General features: G+C 54.4%; 2 protein-coding genes across 2 annotated transcripts; one reads left to right on the top strand and one right to left on the bottom strand.

Annotated features, from left to right (window-relative positions):
- Nucleotides 1–596: 596 nt before the first annotated feature.
- On the bottom strand, nt 597–1,785 carry IMP3 (IMP U3 small nucleolar ribonucleoprotein 3). Its single transcript, XM_061181888.1, has one exon. It carries the CDS (start codon nt 1,644–1,646, stop codon nt 1,092–1,094), a length of 555 nt encoding a protein of 184 aa, XP_061037871.1. The 5' UTR covers nt 1,647–1,785; the 3' UTR covers nt 597–1,091.
- Nucleotides 1,786–8,680: 6,895 nt separating this feature from the next.
- SNX33 (sorting nexin 33) lies at nt 8,681–19,607 on the top strand. The gene is made up of 2 exons (XM_061180030.1): nt 8,681–11,451; nt 17,588–19,607. The coding sequence occupies exons 1-2, from the start codon at nt 9,981–9,983 to the stop codon at nt 17,839–17,841; spliced, it is 1,725 nt and encodes a 574-aa protein (XP_061036013.1). The 5' UTR covers nt 8,681–9,980; the 3' UTR covers nt 17,842–19,607.
- The last annotated feature ends 1,417 nt before the right edge of the window (nt 19,608–21,024 follow it).

The raw sequence follows: 21,024 nt of genomic DNA, 5'->3' as shown, positions 1-21,024 counted from the left end.
CACTGTCATCAGGCTAAGCTCCCTGACTCCCAACCCATCCTTTGCTTCTTTCAGTAAAACCCATTCCAATTGGGGAATTAGAATTAATCTCTGTCTAAATTAAAGGCTGGGCAGGAAGCCATGGCAGGCTGTGATGGGCAGAGGCTGTGCAGGTGCTGCTCTGGGAAGGCAGCCCTGGGGCCTCCTGAGGGCTCCACTCATAACAAGTTTCCAGGAACCTCCTGGGCCACTTCTAACCGCTAGATGGCCAAGCTACAGGGTGATTATTTCCTTAGGCAAGCAAACACTTCAGCCCTCTAATATGGTATTTCCTGGGGCTGGAATATCAACAGGAAGTCCTGTGGGGAAGAGCTCTGCCAAAACACTCATTCCGAGGAAGGGATTGGTAAACTGACAAATTTGCCCAGCCCTGTACAACATTCTGCAACCTCCACACGCAGGCTCTGCTGCAGGCTTCACCCACAGGCAGATCGCTGCTGTCTCTAGTCTTCTTCCCTAGATTCCTGAGCCAGGGAGACTTATAGATGTGACCCTACGTGAGAAACGCAGACAGAAATTTGCACTTAAAAAGCAGTTATGCCATTTATTGGCATTAGGAGAGCATTCCTTTAAACAAGAGAAAGGACTCTAAACACTAAAATCTCATCCATTTTATGAAAACTTGAGACCAAACTCTCCAACATCTGTACACAGCTTAGTCACGAACAAGCGCAAGAATTCGGGTTAAATATAAATTAAACTAAACTGTCCTGCTACAAAGAAATGAAAGGAAAGCTGGGGGCGGGGGTAGCCCCCCCCAAAAGTCATTGCTTTCACACTACAATGTTTCAGGTACAAGAATGTAACAATTCCCTAGGGCAGCGCAAAACCGCTTCCCATTGTCTCTTAAGGCAGTCATTTAATTACCAATTGTCCAAAGGCTAAGAAAATTTTGTGGAAAAAGGGCGTACCCTTTGGCTCTGTGAGGGCCTGTAGCTGAGGAGCCAAGTTCTTGGCTGACACACTCTTGGGGAGGGCGCCTTCATAGAATCTCAGGCATCAGGTCTCAGCTTCCCCATCAATAAAATGCAGTCCTGGCGAGGGAAGGCCCGCTAGGCTTCCAGATCGAAGTCGTCACGCTCCTCATTGTATTCCAGCACGTGCCGCTTGATCTTGGACGAGTCAACCCAGGTGACGAAGTCCTCCATGCTGCGCGTGACAAGAAAGGCGGGGTCGGTGACCACGTCGGGGCCCACGCGCACGTGACCCTGCTCCACGAATGCCACGGCGGCCTGGAGGTGCTGCGCCATGCGCAGCTTAAGGAGCACGGTGGGCAGGCGGCGGCGGCAGAAGGACGAGGCCGTGACGAAATCGCACAGCTCCAGCGACCCGCGCGTGGGGATTAGGCCGAGAGCATACAGTTTGTCCAGCAGCGCGGCCGAGGAGCGCACGCGAAACGGGTCGCGCTCCGGCAGGTCCCGCAGGCGCCGCGCCAGCTCGCGCACAGCACGGCTCAGCTGGTTGTAGCGCGTGTAGTCCTCGCGCCGTTGCAGCCGATAACGCCGCAACACGCGCAGCTCGTGCAAGTTGTGATCGGTGACCTCCCAGTTCAGGAAGTCCACCTGCTTCAGCAGCTTCTGCTCGTGGAACTTAAGCTTCCGCACCATGACGACGGCTAGGATGCTGCAGGACCCGAGGCTCAGCGCACGTTCCGGCGCCCGCGCGACTTCCGCCTCAGCACTGGTAAACCGGGCCTGGGCACCCTGAGCCAATAAAAGAAAGGCTCAGTGCCACGCCCTCTGTTTCCACTGGTCAGGGTGGGGCCACGCCCCGCGTCCGTATCTCGCGATTCTTCTATTCTTCGCGTTCTCTGAGGGAGGCGGGGAAAAAGCGCTGGGAGACGCAGGGGACGAGAGGGGAGGCCCCAAAGACGAGCATGCGCGATTTTAAGTTGCCTGCAATTAATCACCTAGTGCCGTAATTATTTCCTCTCATTTAGATTTCTGCCATTCAGGGCCTCTCTGGAGAGTCTTTCCCACAAGAGCTTAAGAGGCCAGTTCCGGGAAAGGGGGGTGACTGTCGCGCTAGTTTGGTTGAATTTACTGTGCTGACCGTGGGGGGCTTCCCCGAGCCGGCCGGGGCTGATCGGGTATGCCCACCGCCCACTAGCGCCAGGTCCATTAGCAGGCGGGCGGAACGGTTTCTCCCTGCCAAGTGGGGCTAGGCGCCACCGAACCTATGAAATACCGATTCCCAGGCTGCTTCCTACACCCACAGAATCGGGATCTACACCGGAGTCACCTGGAAATCTGTATTGTTGACAAGAACGCCAGGTGATTCATAAAACCCAGTAAGTTTGAAAAGCTTGGATAGTACAAGTGCTGACCCTTTAATCCGGGCTCAAAGGAATTAGCTTGACAGGGTGCATTTCTGGTGCCGAGTATTTAGTTAACAAACTTAACACTTTTTCTGCTAGTATATCTGTTTTAGCCTAGTGTAGCACTACAGGACTAACTTCTTTATTTGCCCAAGACTTTGACGCCACCTAGCTTCTTCGCCTATCATTTTGTTTTATTTTTGTACGCTTCTCATTGTTTTTTTAAAATGTAATATTTGATATATGGAAAATACTATATGTAACATATGTAAGATACAAAGTATAATGAATACTTGTGGACCCAAGAGCCAGTTTAAGAAAGCATCACCAGGACCACTTCATCTACATATTCCAGCCACTGCCCCAGTGAGAGGTAAAGGTATCTACTCTCCTGAATTTAGTGTTTATTTTTACCTTTTGTTGAAAAAGAAAAAAATTTTTTAATTAAAAAAAATTTAAAAAGGAAAATGGTTTTATCATTGTAAATGCATCCCTAAATACTGAGAACCTTCTTACTCAAAGTGTAGTCCATGGATCAGCAGAGAGCTGTTGGAAATGGAGAATTTCATGCCCCATTTCTGACCTACAGAATCAGAATCTGCATCTGCATTTAACCAGATCCCCAGGTAATTTGTACGCACACTGACATTTGAGAAGTGTTGCTTAGAAGACAACACATCATGTGGAGTTTTTTATCTGTAGCTGCAGTTTTTTTTTTAACTGTTGCATTATATTCCATTGTTTGGTTCTATCTAATTTATTAATCCATCTCCTGTTGGATTTTTTTGGAGGGAATATTTTTAGCAGTGCTACTATTAACATTCTTGTAGGTTTCCTGTTGCACATATGTAGTAGCTTCTGTTGAATAGTATACATCTTGAAGTTGAATTGCTCAGTTGTAAAGTATGCATGTAAAGTATGCATGAACATGTAAAGTGCATGTTGAGCTTTACTAGATATTGCCAAATTGTTTTCCAAAGGGGCTGTACCAATTTATATTCCTTTGACAGTGCATGGGAGTTCCCTTTGCTCCTCATTCTTGACAACACTTGGTTGTTAGATTTTTTAAATATTTGCCAATATGATGAGTGTATGATGGTATTTAACTGTGATTTTAATTTGCATTTCCTGATCAATAAAGGTTTCATATGTGTTTCCTCCTCTATGGAATGCCTCTTTGTGTCTTTTGTGTATTTTTCTATTGGATTATGGGGTAAGTAGAATAATGGCCCCCCAAAGATGTTCACCCAGAACCTGTGAATGTTACCTTACATGAAAAAAGGGATTTTGCAGATGTGATTAAATTAAGGATCTTGGGACCATGACATTGTCCTGGATTAACTGGGTGAGTCTCATGTAATCACAAATGTCCTTATAAGTGAAAAAGGGAGGCAGAAGAGTCAGGGAGATGTGATGATGCATACAGAAGTCTGAGGTGTGATTGCTGGCTTTGAAGATGAATGGGGGCCATGAGCAAAGGAGTGTGGGCAACCTCTAGAAGCTGGAAAAGGTAAGGAAATGGAATTTTACTTAGAGCCTCCAGAAGGAACACAGCCCTTGCTGACACCTTGATTTGAGCCCAGTGAGATCCAGTTTGGATTTCTGGTCTCCAATACTGTAAGATAATAAATCTGTGTTGTTTTAAGCCACTAAGTTTGTGGTAATTTGTTACAGCTGCAATAGGAAACTAATACAGATTGTTTGCTTTTTTCTAATTGATGTGAAGGTGTACTTTGTATGTTCTGGATATTAATCCTTAATCAGTTATCTATGGTGCAAATACCTTTTCCCAGTTTGCACTTTATCCCCACCCTTCATATTCCCCCAGCCTCACTCCCTTCTATCTTCAGCCCTTGCTCAATGTGTCTGCAGGAGGACTCTTGGTTAACTTCCTTCTCCCCGGACAATAAACATAATAAATAAGTAAACTATATATGTTAGCAGGTGATAAATGTCATGAAACAAAACTGAGCAGGATATAGGAGAGCTTGGGATGAGGATGGGCTGTAATTTTAAACAGGGCCTGTCAGGGTAGGTCTTACTGAGAAGGTGATATTTCATAGGGGGTTAGCCATGTGGATATCTAGGGGAAGAACATTTCAGGAAGAGGAAACAGTGAGTGCAAATGCCTTAAGACAGGAATGTGCCTGGCATATCAGAAGACGAATAACAAAGCCATCTTGGTTGGAGCAGAGTGGGCGAGGGGGTGAGGAAAGGGGGCTCAGATAACAGAGGCTCCATAGGCTCTTTTAAGGACTTTGGTTTTTAGGTTAAGTGAGATGAGGACACTGAAGGGTCTTGAACTGAGAATTGACATCTAACATGTTTTAAAAGGATCACTCTGACTGCTATGTTGAGAATAGACATATTCTCAGGAGGCAGGGCTGGAAACAGAGAGGCCATTAGGAAGCTGTTGTGGTGGTGCACGCAAGAAAGGTGGTAGCTGGGACCAGGAAAGCAGTTGTGAGATGCCAATGAGAGAGGAGTTCCAGAATAAGGAGAGGGTCAAAGGATGGCTCCAGTTTTGGACCTAAGCAAGTGGAAGAAAGTACTCATCACCTGAGATGGGGAAGGCTGCCAAATAGGACAGATTCGGGGGGCAAGATTAGAAATTCAATTTTGGACATGTTGGGTTGGAGATGTCTATTAGACATTCAAAGGGAGATGTCAAGGAAAAAGATATGTGAGTCTGGTATTTTATTTTTTATTTTTATTTTTTAATTTTTGGCCAAACCTCGCGGCATGCAGGATCTTAGTTCCCCGACCAGGGACTGAACCCGTGCCCCCTGCAATGGAAGTGCTGAGTCCTAACCGCCTGACCACCAGGGAATTCCCTGAGTCTGGTATTTTAGAGAAAGGCCTGGGCTGGTGATTTAAAATTTGGGGTATTATTGGCAGAAAGATGGTGTTGGATGCCATGAGCCTGGGTGAGATCGTCAAAGAAGTGAATATAGAGAGAAAAAGACAAGAGGACCACTCAACTAGTAGTCACTCTAGTGTTAAGAATTATTGGAGAGGGGCTGCCCTGCTGGCGCAGTGGTTAAAAATCCGCCTGCCAATGCAGGGGACAGGGGTTCGAGCCCTGGTCTGGGAAGATCCCACATGCTGCGGAGCAACTAAGCGCGTGTGCCACAACTACTGAGCCTGCGCTCTAGAGCCCGTGAGCCACAATTACTGAAGCCCGCGTGCCTAGAGCCTGTGCTCGGCAACAAGAGAAGCCACCGCAATGAGAAGTCCGTGCACTGCAACGAAGAGTAGCCCCCCGCTCACCGCAATTAGAGAAAGCCTGTGTGCAGCAACGAAGACCCAAAAAGCATCCAATAAATGAATTTTAAAAAAAGAAAAGAATTATTGGAGAGAAGCGGATGAACCAGTGTAGTAGAAGGGAAACCTGGAGAGTATGGTCTCCCCAGTGCAAGTGAAGACAGTGTATCCAGGGGGAAGTAGTGATCAACCTGGTCAAATGCTACTGAGAGGCTAAGAGGAGGGCTGAGAATAACCATTAGGTCACTGATGACTTTGATAAGCATAGTTTCAGTGGAGTGTGAGGGTGAAAGAATGGCTAGAGGGGTTTAAGAAGAGAAAGGGAGGAAAGATGTTGCAGGCAGCTAGTAGAGACGGCTATTTTGAGGAATTTGCTGCAAAGGTGAGCACAGAAATGGGGAAATAGCTGGTGGGGAAAGTGGAGTTGAGAATCTATGTTCTAAAGATGTGGGTTGACTCTTCCCTCAATACCTACATCTTGTTGGTTGTCATTCCAGTCTGTTCTACCCCCATAGAATCTCAAATTTACTTCTCGCCAGCCCATTACCCCTGCCCTACCTCAGGCCCTCATCATCTCTTGTCTGCATCACTATAGTAATAGTACAGTGTGTCCACCGTGCTGCCACCAGTGGAGTCAGCCTGGAAACCACTGGCCACAGTTCTCCCTTGCTGATTCCTTTCCTAAAGGAGGAAAGTTGGCTATCTGGATGGGGGATGGATGCTGTTTCCTGTGCCCAAATCAGGGTCCCAGCAGGAAAGAGAGAACACACTCCAATTAGAGTAATGTGAGGAGAATTTAATAAAGGGACTTTTCCCAAAGGCATGGGCAGGGTGTAGGGAACCACAAAGGTTAGTGCAGTTGCCTGAGATTAGTAACTGTGGGCCCTGTTACCCAGAGGTTTGAAGAGGGTTGGAAATAGAAGATATAGGTTCTGGAAATCTCTGTGAAGCTGCAGAATGAGTTTCCCCCAAGAACCTGGAAATAAGGTGGCCACTGTGAGATAGAAACCACCCTCCCTCCGCCCCTGAACTGATATGAGAGTAAATCCAAGGTGTAAATGTGCATAAATATGTGACTGAAGCATTTGGGAACCAACTAAAGACCATCAGGGTGGTGACTGGGGGCTCCTCAGTGGGGTGGGGCTACAACAGGCCCCTAGCTGGGTGAGCAGAGATCCCATCAATTGTATTAAGTGAGCTAATAAAGGTAAAATGTTTACAGGAGTCTAGCACTCAGCAAGCACTAAGGAAGTAGCTGCTACTCTTAGATCCAGCTTGGAGAGAGGCTCTGTGAACAGAAGATCAAAGAAAAGGGGTGCCCCCAAAGCAGCTGGGGAAACATATTCAGGCTCTTGTCCTGGAGATACTAGGCTGAACTGAGTCCTTAGAATTAAGGCTGCCCCTATGGCGGGGGACAAGATCTCAAGGCTTCTTGGCTGAGAGACTTATACCATCCTTTCTTACCCTCCTGGGGTTTCCAGGTTCACTGGGCTAAACTTCTGGTAACTGGGCTTCCTAAGAAGCAGCCCAAACTGCCTTGATCTATTGATACAAATATTCGGGTCTGCCTGACAATTGAATTTCTCTGTGTAAGTTAATACCTGGGCTTCTGGGGTTTGGACATAAGCCTGTATCCTGGCCAAATGCCAGCTCTGCATAGGGAATTGGATCTATTCACTGCACCAATGAAATTGGTTTTTGGAGCCAGAGGCCTGCAAAATTACACCCCTCAAAACAGCCTAAGGTGCCCACCTTTACAGTGCTAACTTGTGCCAGTTAATCTGCAACAAGTGGGAGGAATGAGAATGAGGGGGAAGGAAGTTCTAGTTAGAGCGGTAGACAAGGCTCCAGGGCATAGCCAGGAAGGGGAGTAGGGCCCAAAGCCTCTGCTTCACCTTAGGTACCTCCTCCTCCAGAAAGCCTTCCTTGATCCTTGCTCAACCCAGGCTGGAATAGGTGCCCTCCCATTCACATTTCATGGCACTGGTCTCACCGGGCAGGGAACATCTCTTTACTTGTCCTGACACATCTAAGCTTCCGGTAGGTAAGGACAATGCCTTATTCATCTTTGTAGACCAAGGGGCCTGGTACAGAATACTCAGTTAATGTTTCCTTGAGTGCAAGATTGAATGAATGAGAGACAGAATGAATGAATGAAGGACAAGAGGGTGGACTTGTCATTTGACAAGAGGGTGTCAAACTCTCCGACTGCCTTGTTGTACTGTAATCTCCAGTGCCCAGCACAGTGCCTGGCAGAATCAATGCCCAGGGTCAAGTCCCCTTTACCTCTTCCCGGAACCCTACCCTGACCGCTCCTCTCTCCTGGGTGCTGCTGGCAAAGACAGGACATCCAGTCTCCGCCGGCCGCCGCACGAAGCAACACGGAACCCGATCGTGCCCGGTCTTGTTCCCGTCGCTACAGATGTAGGGTCTTGTCTTCCCCCGCCCCGAAGGAAGTCGCCCAGGACAGGGGTGCTCCTGGCCTTGTCTGGCTAGGGTACTAGGACCCGCAGCAGCCAGTATCCAAACTATCCAAACCTTCTCAGGCTTCTTCCATGAGGGCGCCGCTGGCTCTGGGGCCCCCTCCAGAGAGCAATCCCCGGGCGGCGCCACGGTCCCGTCCCCCCCGGAGCTGGGGTGGGGGGCAGGGGAAAGAGAGGGGGGCGTCTGCGGGTCTCCACGCACACTTCCTCAACCCTCTCTCCGGGGTCCCGGCTCTGGCGCCCTCCTTGTAGCACCGCACTTCACAAACTTTAGGAGTTTGCCTCACTTGCGTCGCGGAAAAGGCAGGAGGGTGACGGAGCCCAGGAGGCGAGGCGGCGGCCGCAGAGCTCCGTCGCGCGGCGCTTAAGCCCCTCGGGGTGAGAGGTGTCTCCCCGCCAGGGCGGACGGGCTGGCCCTATTCCCCGACCGTCTCCTCTCTCTCTCGCATCCCGATCTCGGCGCAAGTGAGTGAGGGCGACGGCCAGAAGGAAAAGCGAGGAGTAGGCGGGAGCCCCGGCTCCTGCGCCCCAGGCCAGTGGGAGGGCGGAGCCGGGCAGTCCCCGGCCAGCCAGGACGCACGGAAGTGCTGTGGAGTTCGCCCAATTCCCCAGCCTGCTTTTCCTTCTCCCTCCCTCTCCCCACCCCTCACCTCCCCCGCCTCACCTCCCCCCACTCGGCTATTCCCTCCTTCCTCGGGACGCCACCTCCTGGAATCGCCTTTTTTGTTGTTGTTTTGGAGCTGGCTTCTCACTGGCGGCGCAGAGGGGCTGCGAACGCTGGAGAGGAAGGCGGGCTGGGGGCGCAGCCCGCCGCCCACCGGCGGGACCCGGCGGGGCAGAGCGGAGGACGGACAGTCGGCTGGGCGCGCCATCTGCTCTCCAGAGCTCACTCTCCAAACTCCTGTTGAGTGTGTGCGTGCACGCGAAGGGTGGGGGTCCACGTCCCGCGTGCGGGGACTGGTTACCGCGGGGTTACCTTTGGCCGGGGGTCCTTGGACTCAGATCTGGGTCAGCTTCAGGCTCAGAAACTACTGAGGAATTAGGCAAACAAGAGGCCACTCAGCTAGTGGCCAGAAGTCGCCCGAGCGCCTCGTCGCGTCCCCTCCTTTCCCCGGGGCGGGGGCCGGTCACTTGGGGGCGGGGAGAGGGCGCCCCAGCCGGCTGGGGGCTGGGAGCCGGGCCGGGCCGCCGGGGTCGAAGCGTTGGCGGCCTGTTGTGTAAGCCTCAGTCCTTGTTTTCCCGGCCTGGCTCGTTGTGAAGCCGGACACATCCACCCTTGGATTCGATTCAGGAGGCTGCTGCTTTTCTCCTTGCCCCTCTTGGATTTTCTGGATTTTTGAAAACCCAGTGGCCCAGGAAGAGGAGGAGGAAGGAGGAAGGAGCAGATCTGCAGAGGAATGTGAGAGCCTCCCAAGGCCTGTGGAGCCAGAAGGAGCTGGGAGCCAGAGCTGCCGGGGTTTCTGGGACGGTGGTTTCTGAGTGATTCTCTTCTATTTTAGAACATTGTTCCAGTGGAGAGTGTCGAATTCTTGCCCTCTCAGAGCTGACTTCTCCGAGTCACTTGACTTTGCTTCTGGGAGTGGGAGGAGGAGAGACTCTCCCTTTTAGGGGCTGAGGAAGGAAGGGAGGAAGACCATGGACATGAGCTCTCCCTGCCCACAGGCGTGTGCAGGGAGACCTGTTTCTGGGCCGTGGACATTGCTTTGAAGAGAGGGAGGCTGGACACCATCTGTGGGTGCTGAGACCCCGCCATAGGGGCTGAGAGACTGAGGGCTGTGGCAGACCTTGAGTTGCTAGTGCATTCCTGGACACCCTAGTAAGTATCCCCAGTTCTGGGCAGGACTCTGTCCTCATCTTTCTCTACCACTGGCCCAGACATGGCACTAAAAGGCCGAGCCCTCTATGACTTCCGCAGCGAGAACAAGGAGGAAATCAGCATCCAGCAGGATGAGGACCTGCTCGTTTTCAGCGAGACCTCGCTGGATGGATGGCTGCAGGGCCAGAACAGCCGCGGTGAGACAGGGCTCTTCCCTGCCTCTTACGTGGAGATCATCCGTTCTGGCACCAGCTCCAACCATGCTGACTACTCCAGCAGTCCTGCAGGCTCTCTGGGCACTCAGGTGAGCTTATACGACAGCTCCAGCGTGGCAGACCCTTCCTGGAGTGGTGGGGGCAGTGGCTTCCTCTCAAACCAGGGTAGTTTCGAGGAGGACGATGATGATGACTGGGATGACTGGGATGATGGATGCACAGTGGTGGAGGAGCCACGGGCTGGTGGGCTGGGCGCCAACGGGCACCCCCCACTCAACTTCTCCTACCCTGGTGCCTACCCCAGCCAACACATGGCCTTCCGGCCCAAGCCACCCCTGGAGCGGCAGGACAGCCTGGCATCTGCCAAGCGAGGCAGCGTGGTGGGGCGCAACCTCAACCGCTTCTCGTGCTTCGTGCGCTCTGGCGTGGAGGCCTTCATCCTGGGTGATGTGCCCATGATGGCCAAGATTGCTGAGACATACTCCATTGAAATGGGCCCTCGCGGCCCCCAGTGGAAAGCCAACCCCCACCCATTTGCCTGCTCCGTGGAGGACCCCACCAAACAGACCAAATTCAAGGGCATCAAAAGCTACATCTCCTACAAGCTCACACCCACACACGCTGGCTCACCTGTCTACAGGCGCTACAAACACTTCGACTGGCTCTACAACCGCCTGCTGCACAAGTTCACTGTCATCTCGGTGCCCCACCTGCCAGAGAAGCAGGCCACAGGCCGCTTCGAGGAGGACTTCATTGAGAAGCGGAAGCGGCGGCTCATCCTCTGGATGGACCACATGACTAGCCACCCCGTGCTGTCCCAGTACGAGGGCTTCCAGCATTTCCTTAGCTGCCTGGATGACAAGCAGTGGAAGATGGGAAAACGCCGGGCCGAGAAGGACGAGATGGTGGGCGCCAGCTTCCTGCTCACCTTCCAGATCCCCACGGAGCACCAGGACCTGCAGGATGTGGAGGACCGTGTGGACACCTTCAAAGCCTTCAGCAAGAAGATGGACGACAGCGTCCTGCAGCTCAGCACCGTAGCATCGGAGCTGGTGCGCAAGCATGTGGGGGGCTTCCGCAAGGAATTCCAGAAGCTGGGCAATGCCTTCCAGGCCATCAGTCATGCCTTCCAGATGGACCCCCCCTTCAGCTCCGAAGCCCTCAACAGCGCCATTTCTCACACGGGCCGTACCTATGAAGCCGTGGGTGAGATGTTCGCCGAGCAGCCCAAGAACGACCTCTTCCAGATGCTCGACACGCTGTCTCTCTACCAGGGCCTGCTCTCCAACTTCCCCGACATCATCCACCTGCAGAAAGGTAAAAGCCAGTGTGGGCTGGAGACCCTTACAGCATCTGCACTCTGCTGGGCACTGGGGGTATGAGGATGGCCTAGACCGAGCAGAACGGCGCAGCTAGTCTTTCTGTCTCTGTCTCATTCATATGTTCAACAAGTGTGTCGAGCACCTGCCACCTATTCTAGGTGCAGGGATATTATTATGGGCAGGTCTGATCCCTGTCCTCATGGAGTTCACTGCTTACCTTCTTGTTGTCTGTTCATTCGTTCATTCATTCATTCATTTTCTCTGTTTCTGTCTCATTTACTCATTTACCCATCATGCATTGAGCCCTTCAAGATATCAGGCTGGGGTCTGGGAACACGGAGCTGACTGGGGCCCAGGACTTGCCCTTGAGGAGCCCGCAGGCTCATGGGGGACACGGACACAGACCCAGATAACAAGAGCGCAGAGTGTAGCCTGTCTTCCCACTTGTCACAAGCTTGCCTCCCTGCCTTTGAAGCTGCAGAGCCTGTTCTCACCGCTGCATATCCTATCTGTGAGCTCCCTCCCTATCTGTGTTCGGGAGGGTGGCTGTCCCTATTTTGCAGATGAAGAAGCTGTGTCCACAGAATGGTGGTTGCACAAGGGGTCCATGGCCCAGCTGGGACTGTCCCGTCCTCCTGCACCTCCCCAAGGACACATCCATCTTGGCCACCTCCCAAGCCCAGCCATGTGTTCAGTTCTCATGGCCCCCTCCGTACGGGAGGGACAGGATGGGTCCTTGTTACTGTGGGGCTGTCAAGGAACTTCCAGGGAAGTGACTCATAGCCGGGTCACCTAGGGGCACCCGGGCTGGGCTGGGGGAGGAAGCGGGGGTCCAGGGCACTACCCACACGGTCCGTCCAATTCCCCCTTCCCCAGCCTGGCTTCTCTTCTTGCCTGAGCAGTGAGTCAGGAGCTGACCCGGCAGGTGGCTGAGTCTTGGGGACTACAGGCAGGGCAGGAGAGAGGTGTGGTCCTCCCCAGGGCTGCTTGGTAACTAAGGAAGAACGTCTGCAGGGCGTGGGGCTGGCTCCCAGGCCCCTAGGCCCTGAGGTCAGGCCTGGCTTGGTGGGGAGTTTTCCTCTGGGTGAGGCCAGGAGGCAGGCCTCTGGACTGAGCCTGGGGGACAGCAAACACCACCACACTACCTGGTCCCCAGGAGAGTCTGGAGTAAACCAGCCTTGTTCTCCTTTACCAGGAGGTTAACTTCTAGAACTTCTCCAGCTCCCAGCCTCCTTTCTCCCCTCACTTTCTCTTCCTCCTTCTCCTCTCTGCCCTTTTTTTCTCTTCTCCACATTCCTCTCTTCCTCCTTCCCTTCTTTCAGCTTCAGGAGACATGAGGCCTGAGTTCTGGTCTTGGCTCTGCCCCCAGTTTGCTATGTGTCCCTGGGAGGTGCTTTCCCCTCTCTGGGAGTTAGTTTCCCGATCTGTAAGACAAGGGAGGGTGGACACAGTGAGCTCTTAGGCCTTCAAAGGGGTGGGTAGGGGAGAGACTCCTGAGGAGGGTCTGGTCGAGGACAGAATGATGCCTTAGATCCGGCTCTGAGCTCTGGGCAGGGATTGGGCAGGGGTGGTGGCTGGGGCCGGCTGGGGCCCACTGGGGCAGGTGTCACCCTGTGCGGAAGTGGAGCCACACTCACTGCTGTGCTACGGCCTGGGAAAGCTGGTTCAACCAGCTCCTTGGTTGGCATGTTCCTGTGTGGGCAGCAGGATGGGGGGAAGAAGGGGCATAGCGATTAAACAGCTGCCCCCATGCAGTGTCTGGGGACCCTCACCCAGGGCAGAGCGGGGGGCAGGAAGGCAACCCCATACTCAGGGCTCCCAGGCTCCCACTGAAGCAGGAGGGAGTAAAGCCAGACTGGCCTTTCTGACCCTGGGGCAGGGAGACAGAGCTGAGAGAGGCCACTTCTGAGTTTCCACTGGAGGTGTTTCTAAGGTGAGGGGCCTGGGGTGATGTGTTCAACCTCAGGCAGAGGCTGCCCCACCTTCCCGGACCCGGAGGACCCCTCCCCATTAAGCCAAGTTCTTTTGGGCTTACTCTTCCTCCTTCTGGGCTCTGCACTGCCACTTCTAGGCCCGTGGTGGGGCAAGTTAGGGAGGGGGGCTTGGAATCTGGCTGAGACAGAATTGGGGGAACCACAGCCTGATGGGGGAAGGGGGGGATCCCATGTTGGCCCTGTGGATGGAGCCCTTTCACAGAGGAAGGAGCAGGAAAATTGGGCCCTGGGTCCCCAGGATTCTGTCCAGCCTGTTCATACATCTGAAAGATGGCGAGCATGTGGGAGAGGCCTTGGAAGGAAGGAGATGGGAGGCCTAGGAGGGGTCAGGAGACCAGGATTTGGACAAGTGTTGCCTCTGAGGTGACCCTGAAAGAGTTTCCTCGCCTAAGAAAACTTAGGAAAATGAGCCATGGAACCTGGTTGGCACTGAGGTGCCAGCCTGTCTGCCCACTGGCCCAGCCCCTGGAGCTCAGTTTAGGGGTCTCCTAAGAGAAAGGCAACCATGTAATTTACCATCCAAACCAGGGCAATCTTGAGGGTGAAAGAGAGCCTTAGTAATAGTTACCCTGGGACAACAAGGGGCAACAGTGACTGTCCAGGGCCCCTGCCTGAGAGCCAGCCAGGGCAGGGCTCGGTCCTAAGACTCATCACAAGCCACGGAGGCTGGTGTGGTTCCCTCCGTTTTCAGATGAGGGGCAGTGAGGAGGAATGATAATCAGAGCAGGAATTGGAGCCCAGGTGTTTCTGACTCCACAGCCAGGCTGTTTCTACTGTGCCAGACAGATAGGGGAGGGAGCTCCCTAAGGGATGGGTGCCTGGGGTAGACAAGCCAGAAGGGGAGGGAGCAGGGAGGGGGTTGGGTGTTCTAGCACCAACTGAGCTGGCATCCTCGGCAGGCTGGAGGCAGGCCCTGGACCACAGAGCATGCGTGGAGGGGCCATGGAGCTCACAAGTTGGCCAAGGCAAAGTGGCCCTTGCAGGACCAAGTTCTTGCCTGGGGGAATAGGTGGGTCCGGCCTCTATGCTCTGGGCCATCATCTAGCTCTCCCTCTACCTCCCCTCCTAGGCTCCCATGAACAAAGAATTGTATCACCAGGAGCCACCACCAGCTGGGTCTTGGCTGGGACTGAAAAGCAGTTTGCACATAGTTGCGAGTAGCATCAGGAGCTCTTACTCTGTCAGGTGCCATCCTAAGTACTTTAAACATATTAGTTCAATTAAACTCAGCTATAACTATAGAGTGGGTACTATTATCATCCCATTTTACTGCTGTGGAAACTCTAAAGCGCTATTCCGCTGTGAGCAATTGTCAGCAGCATCACATCTAGTGCAACCTGTCCCATTTGACAGTGGGGAGACCTGTAGCCCTTGTTGGAGGTGACACAGTGGGACTAGGACTCAGACCTCCTGCCCTCAACCTAGGGTGGGCGGTAACTACCTCCAAGAGGTAGGGACAAGATAGAACAAGGTGGCAGTTTAGGGGATATGCCTGGGACCCTGGGGCTCTGAAGCTCCAACCCTCCTTTCCCTGTTCCTAGGACCTAGCCTACAGGACAACTGCCAGGTGAGGAGGTGCCCCTGGGTCCTCAGCTCTCAGGTTGAGTCCTAGGTGGAATGTGTGGGGTGACGGGGGACAGGCCTGAGCCCTGAGTCCCAGTCTGTCTCTGGGGTGCATTAGTGTTAGCTGGTCCCAGTCCCACATCGGAGTCACAGGGTGGAGGGGTGACAGAGAGCAGGGTGGGGCCTCCCCCTTCTCCCACAGCCTTTGCCCCCCCATCTCTGGCTCCCTGCCTGTCTGCGGATACCTAGCAATTGCAATAGATTCATTCCTATTATCTGGGCCTCAGTTTCCTTCCTTTAAGGCCATGGCCAAGAAAAGCTTTCTTAAATGCAAGTCCATCCCCAACGCACCCAGACTTTCTCAGGAAGGTGGAATCCAGGCTAGTAGGTGCCCTTTGCTGAAGCCTGACTCTAGTTTCTTTGTCCTACTCTTTTCTACTTTGCTTCTTATGGTTCTTTTTACCCCTTGGGACCTTCTCAAATTCCTGAGTCTATTGTCTGGATGCCCCACACATATGCCTGGGGGACCTGGCCTGGGCTCCCTGCAGTAGAAGTGGTGTCTACCCCCAGCTGTGCAGGGATACCTCTGGGCCAGGCATCCCCCACTTTTGGAGCAGGAAAGAGGCTGCGAGCCTCTCGGCAAGTGCCCTCCTGCCAGGGCCTGAGTTTCCTCTGCACAGTGTGGGGGTGGAGAGTGAGGGGGTGGAGGTGGGTGTTGGACAGCTAGACTCTAGGGCCCCTCCAGCTCTGAAGCCTCTCATGGGGTCCTCATCTTGGGCCTTGGGGTGATCCCTCTCCTGCTGCCCAGACCTGGGCAGTCAGAATGGAACAGGAGGCGAGAAGTGGTTCAAGGAAGGTGGCAAAAGGACTGAGTGGCCTGGGAGCTGGGGACTGCAGAGTTCTTTTGGGTGCTGTGTGAGCAGCCCTGGAAATGCTCCAAATTTGAGTCTGTCCGCCCGATATGCCACTATTTGCCAATTAGCCACACACTTGCTATCTAATATAGGTACTGCTCCTTCTAAAGGCATTCAGAGTTATTTCCAGCATGTAGTAGATGCTCCATAAATGCATCCTGAATGCATTTGAACAACTTGAGAGTAAAAGGAATACGTTTCAAAGGTCCACGAGAGACCTCCTTAAGGGAGAGGTGGGAAACATGAAAAACGAGTGTGTTACTTGTGTGTAGTGGATGCTTTGGAAGCGTTCGGGGAGTGTGCTGTCCTCCGTGCCAACCCCTCCCACCTCCTTAATCTTCTTCACACAGTGGATTCCCTACAGCCCTGCAAGTAGTACCTGCCAGGCGCAGGCAGACTGCCTCACCGCCTCAGCAACTGCCCCCACCGGCTTCAGCACGGAATCAGTCAAGTGCTGTTAATTCAGAACTGAAATTCTTTCACCAAGTGCTTGTTGATTCATTCACATTCTTCCAAATTGGGTCCCTTCCCCAGGTTCATCCCCTGAACCCCAGTCTGTCACCTGGTTATTATAATAGCTTCCTCTAGTCCCCTGGGGGCTGGGGTGAGGAGGGAGCAGGGCTTATATGTGGGGAGACGCACACAAAGGAAAACTCCAGGTGGCTTTTGAGGCTCTGTTTTAGAATCGGCTGGGTGATGGGGATGGGGAGAGCCCTGGTGAGCTGAGATGGGGAGGCGGTCTGCCTGGGGGATGCTCGTGTAGAAGCGGCACCCCATCAGAGCCTTGAATTATGCATAGGGATCCAGGGGGCAGAGATTGGAAGGTAGGAAAGAAAGCTGAATTTGATGAACGTGGGGTCAGCGTGGAATGGGTGCAGGGGTCAACTCCCAGAGGGCCTCACAGGCCAGGAGAATGGGGGACCTAGCTCTGCAGGCAGAAGGAAGCCAGGGGAGGCTTGGAGCTATGGGTGTCCAGCTTGGCTGCTCTTCAGGTGCTATGGAGAATCTCTCAGAGGCTGAGGCTGAGGTGGGGAGACACATGAGGGGCCTATGGTAGCAGTCCAGTGAGGTTGAATCAGCTTAGCAGACACATATCAGGATCTGCTGTGGGCTAGGCTTTGTTCTGGATGCTAGAGACATTGAGCTCACAGCCCAGAAGGAAGTGGTCAGAGAAACCACAGGGTGGTAAGAGCTGTGGCAGAGGGAAGCCCAGGGCACCTGAGAGCATTGAGAGGCACCTGATGTACTGGGGCTGCAGGGAAGGCTTCCTGGAGGAGATGATGTTGGAGGTGAATGGGGAGCCAGTGTGAGGGGTGACGAGGCCTGTGGTGGGTGGGGACGGCCTGGTCCTAGAAATCAATCAGCTGGCAGGGCAGGGCTGTGACTGGTCAGGTGTGGGCTGCTGGCGTCGCCACAGGTTTGGAGGGAAGATGGTGCATCTGGTTTAGGATGTGCTGAAGGTGAGAGTTTGGGGGACATCCTGGTGGAGACACCCAGGTGGCTGGACCATGGGTCTGGACTCCATGGAGTCCAAGAGCGAGGCCTGATTGAGCTGATGAGGGTATTGTCTGCCCTCGAGGGGTCTCACCATGGGGTTAGGGAGCGAACTGGGGAGACCGGAGCCCTAACTTGTCCTTGTCCTCTGCTCTGCCTGTGCCAGGTGCCTTTGCCAAGGTGAAGGAGAGCCAGCGCATGAGTGACGAGGGCCGCATGGCGCAGGACGAGGCAGATGGCATTCGCAGGCGCTGCCGCGTGGTGGGCTTCGCCCTGCAGGCTGAGATGAACCACTTCCACCAGCGCCGCGAGCTCGACTTCAAGCACATGATGCAGAACTACCTGCGCCAGCAGATCCTCTTCTACCAGCGGGTAGGCCAGCAGCTGGAGAAGACGCTGCACATGTATGACAGCCTCTGACCACGTGTCCCTGGTCCTCTCCCCGCCCCTGGGGCCTGGTGGCTGCGGTGCATGCTGCCCTCCAGACCTTCCCACACCAGCAGTGCCTGGCTGGTCAGGGGTGGGCTTTGGAGGAGTCATGGATATCCCTGGGGAAGTCCCCCACCCTTTAGAGATAGAGGCACAGCAGGGGTGAGAATGGGGCCAGGAGCCCTCCAGGCCAAGGCCTGGGCTGCTGGTCAGTCACTTGAGGTCAGGCCAGGGTCTTAGCCTCCCCTAGAGCCTATAGCGCTCGCTCACCTGGCCACCATCCCTTCGTTCATTCAGCAGACGTGCAGGCCTGCTGCGGCCCCGGGTCAGACACTGGGCATCCAGGACTGCGACACGCCTGCTCTTGGGGAGTCCCCAGTTGAGGTGAGGGTCAGACCCAGAAACAGGCAGGGATGACTCCATGGAGTAGGTGACATTCAAGTAGTGTCTTGAAGAATGACAAGGACCTACCAGACAGTAAGTGGGGACAGTAGATGGGGAGGGCATTCAGAGGAGAAGAACAGCATGGGCAAGGCTGTGGAGGCATGAAAAGATCCCGTCTTCTCTCCTTTACCTTTCCCAAGCAAGTTTGGTGCCCCCCTCGGTGGTGTCCCCTTGTGTGACAGAGGGGAGGGATCTGCCTTGCTCCCATGCCCCTGTCCCCGCCCCATCTCCGCCCCACCCCCTGCAGGAGGGGCTGCAGGCCAACTCCCTCCTGACTCCCCTTCACCAGCTGAGCCCCCTCACCCCTTGGCTAGGGGACCATGCAGCATCTTTGCCCTGGGCTCAAGGTGCTAAGACAAGCCTCGGATCCCAGGACCCTGGTGGCACCTTCCTGGAGGGGACACCCAAAAGTTACTGGGTATTTGAGTTCACCAGCAATAGCTCCCACACTCCAAGTAGGCTTGGGCCTCAGGCTCCCAGGGGCCAGCTTACCCACCACCCCAGGGATCCTGGGCCCACCTGCCCACAGCCAGCCTCACTGTGATGCCAGCCCAGGTCCTGGTGGGATTGTGCTGTCTCCCACCCATGTTTACATCCTTGAGGGGGCTCCCCCGACACCCCCAGGACAGGGCGCGGTCCAGCAGTGGGTTGGGAGAACTGACAGGTGCCACTGCTGGCCCCCCCAGGAGGTCGTGGCTGTTCCTGGCTGCTGCTGCTTCAATCTTCTTTCTTTCTTGTTTTCTTGATAAACCTTTTACAGTTAAGATAACAAAAATATGACTCCTTATTTGGATCCCAGGGGGGATGAGGGTGGGGGAAAGGATACAGCCCTAATTGTCCCTGGGAGCGATTGGACCAGATTCTGAGGTTGTGATGGGCACAACATTTACCCCAGAACGTCAGAAGTTGGGGGGAGGACGGTGCTGGAGGCAGGGGCTAGCTGGGGATCTCTGGGTGACCCTGGACCCCAGCTGGATGCATACCCTTCCCAGACCTCACTCTCCTCATCTCTCAAATGGGTGGAGTCCTGCCAGGGGTTTGGCTTTGCTGCTCTGTGATCTAGGACTGAAGGTCACGTGAGGAAGGGACAGTCTAATCGATAGGGGGTTCCTCTCCCCGGGACGGCATATCCCAGCCTTTCCCCCAGGAAAGCCCCAGTCCAGGGGAGGGGGGGTGTCTCAGAACCTGTGTCCTTCCCCAAGCTGTCCAGTCCAGGCTGCCCAGCCCTGCAGTGGCTGCCCAGTTGGAAACTGAGGTGGACCCCCCCAGCTATGCCCTTGGGGGTGTCCCAGGCAGGATGAACAGGAATCTGTTTGCACACGGGAAAGAGGGGGGCTGGGGGGCCACGGTTCTCTTGGGGCAATGGGGACTTGGTGGAGGGAGGGCTGCTGGGGTCTGGACATCAGGGGAGGCTTTGGCCGGGCCAGGGGCGGGGGAGCTCATGGCAGTGAGATGGAGTAAGGGGTGGCAGGTGCAGTGGGGAAGGGGCAGCAGAGGCTCCTTGTTCAGGGCAGAGCGTCCTCAGAGGAACTTTTGGAATGGGCCCCTGGCCCTGGGTGAAAATTAGGTCAGATTTGGGACTTTCTGTGGAATTTTCCCTTCTCTCCTCCCTGCCCTCCTTCCTTCATTTTCCAGCCCATCCGAGGACCTTCCCACCCTTAACCTCTTCCCCGCTCCAACCTCCAGGTGGCCTTCTGCAGTGAGCGCTCTGACCATGGGCAGGGTGGTGGGGGTCTCCTTCCCAGGCCCAGTCAGCGCTGGGGCGGTGGGAATGCTCTTCTCAACACACAGTGCCTGGAAAGTCCCCTGTTCATGCTTCTTGCCCTGGGAATAGTATTGCCCTCTTGTGTCTCTTTCTTGAGCGGGGGGCCACCTCCCATGCCTTCCATTCTCCGGGTGAGGGGTTGGTCTTACGCTTTTCTCAGGAGGGGCTTGCACCTAGGAAAAGCATCAGAACGTGAAGTCTTGGAATGGGCCAGGCCTCCTCCAGGCATCCTGAGGGCTCTAGGCAGGGACAGACATACATGTGAGGGGAAATGAGGATGTCACAACCCTTCTCTCTGGTTTCTTTCTATCTCTGTGTGGGTTTGAGTGTTGGGGGAATTTGAGATTTGTCTGGGCTGGCCGGAGCCTCTTTCAGCAGGGGACTGGGGACCAGTGTGTGTGGGGGGTATCCTGGTGGTGGCTGGGCCTGCGGGCTGGCCTCAGTCTCATGCCAGGCAGATGTTCCAGACTGAGCTGAGCCCAGCTGCCTCCAGTTTCCTCCCTGAGGCGGGTGGAAAACAAGGCTTCTCTTTCTGCCCTGGGCAACTACCAGGACCTGGAGCTGAGGGGTGGGGGACCTCTGATCCCCAGTCTTGGCCCAGCCCAGGAAAGGAGTCTGCTTTGTGGCCACATATGGGGGTTGGGGATGGAGGTGGCCCTCAGATTCTGCATCCTATTGCTTCCTGGACACAGGAGTGCCATGAACCACCATGCCACAGCTGTGCCACGGCTGTAACAGAGCCAGGCCTGGTCACAGACGCAGTTGCCCAACCCAAAGCAGACAGAGCCATACAACCTGCGCGCGGCACACAGGTCACACCTGGCTCCACACTCACACACACATATGCATGGTCATGTGCTTGCACAACTGCACTCCCAGCCACAGTGCCACAGACTGTCACGCATTCACAGCCACGTCCACACTCGTCCACGCCCACATGCATGTTGTCAGTCTCAGCCACGTCG

This window comes from Eubalaena glacialis, chromosome 2 (genome assembly GCF_028564815.1).
Source record: "Eubalaena glacialis isolate mEubGla1 chromosome 2, mEubGla1.1.hap2.+ XY, whole genome shotgun sequence".
Classification (NCBI taxonomy): Eukaryota; Metazoa; Chordata; class Mammalia; order Artiodactyla; family Balaenidae; genus Eubalaena; species Eubalaena glacialis.
This window is presented reverse-complemented; position numbering and strand designations above follow the sequence as displayed.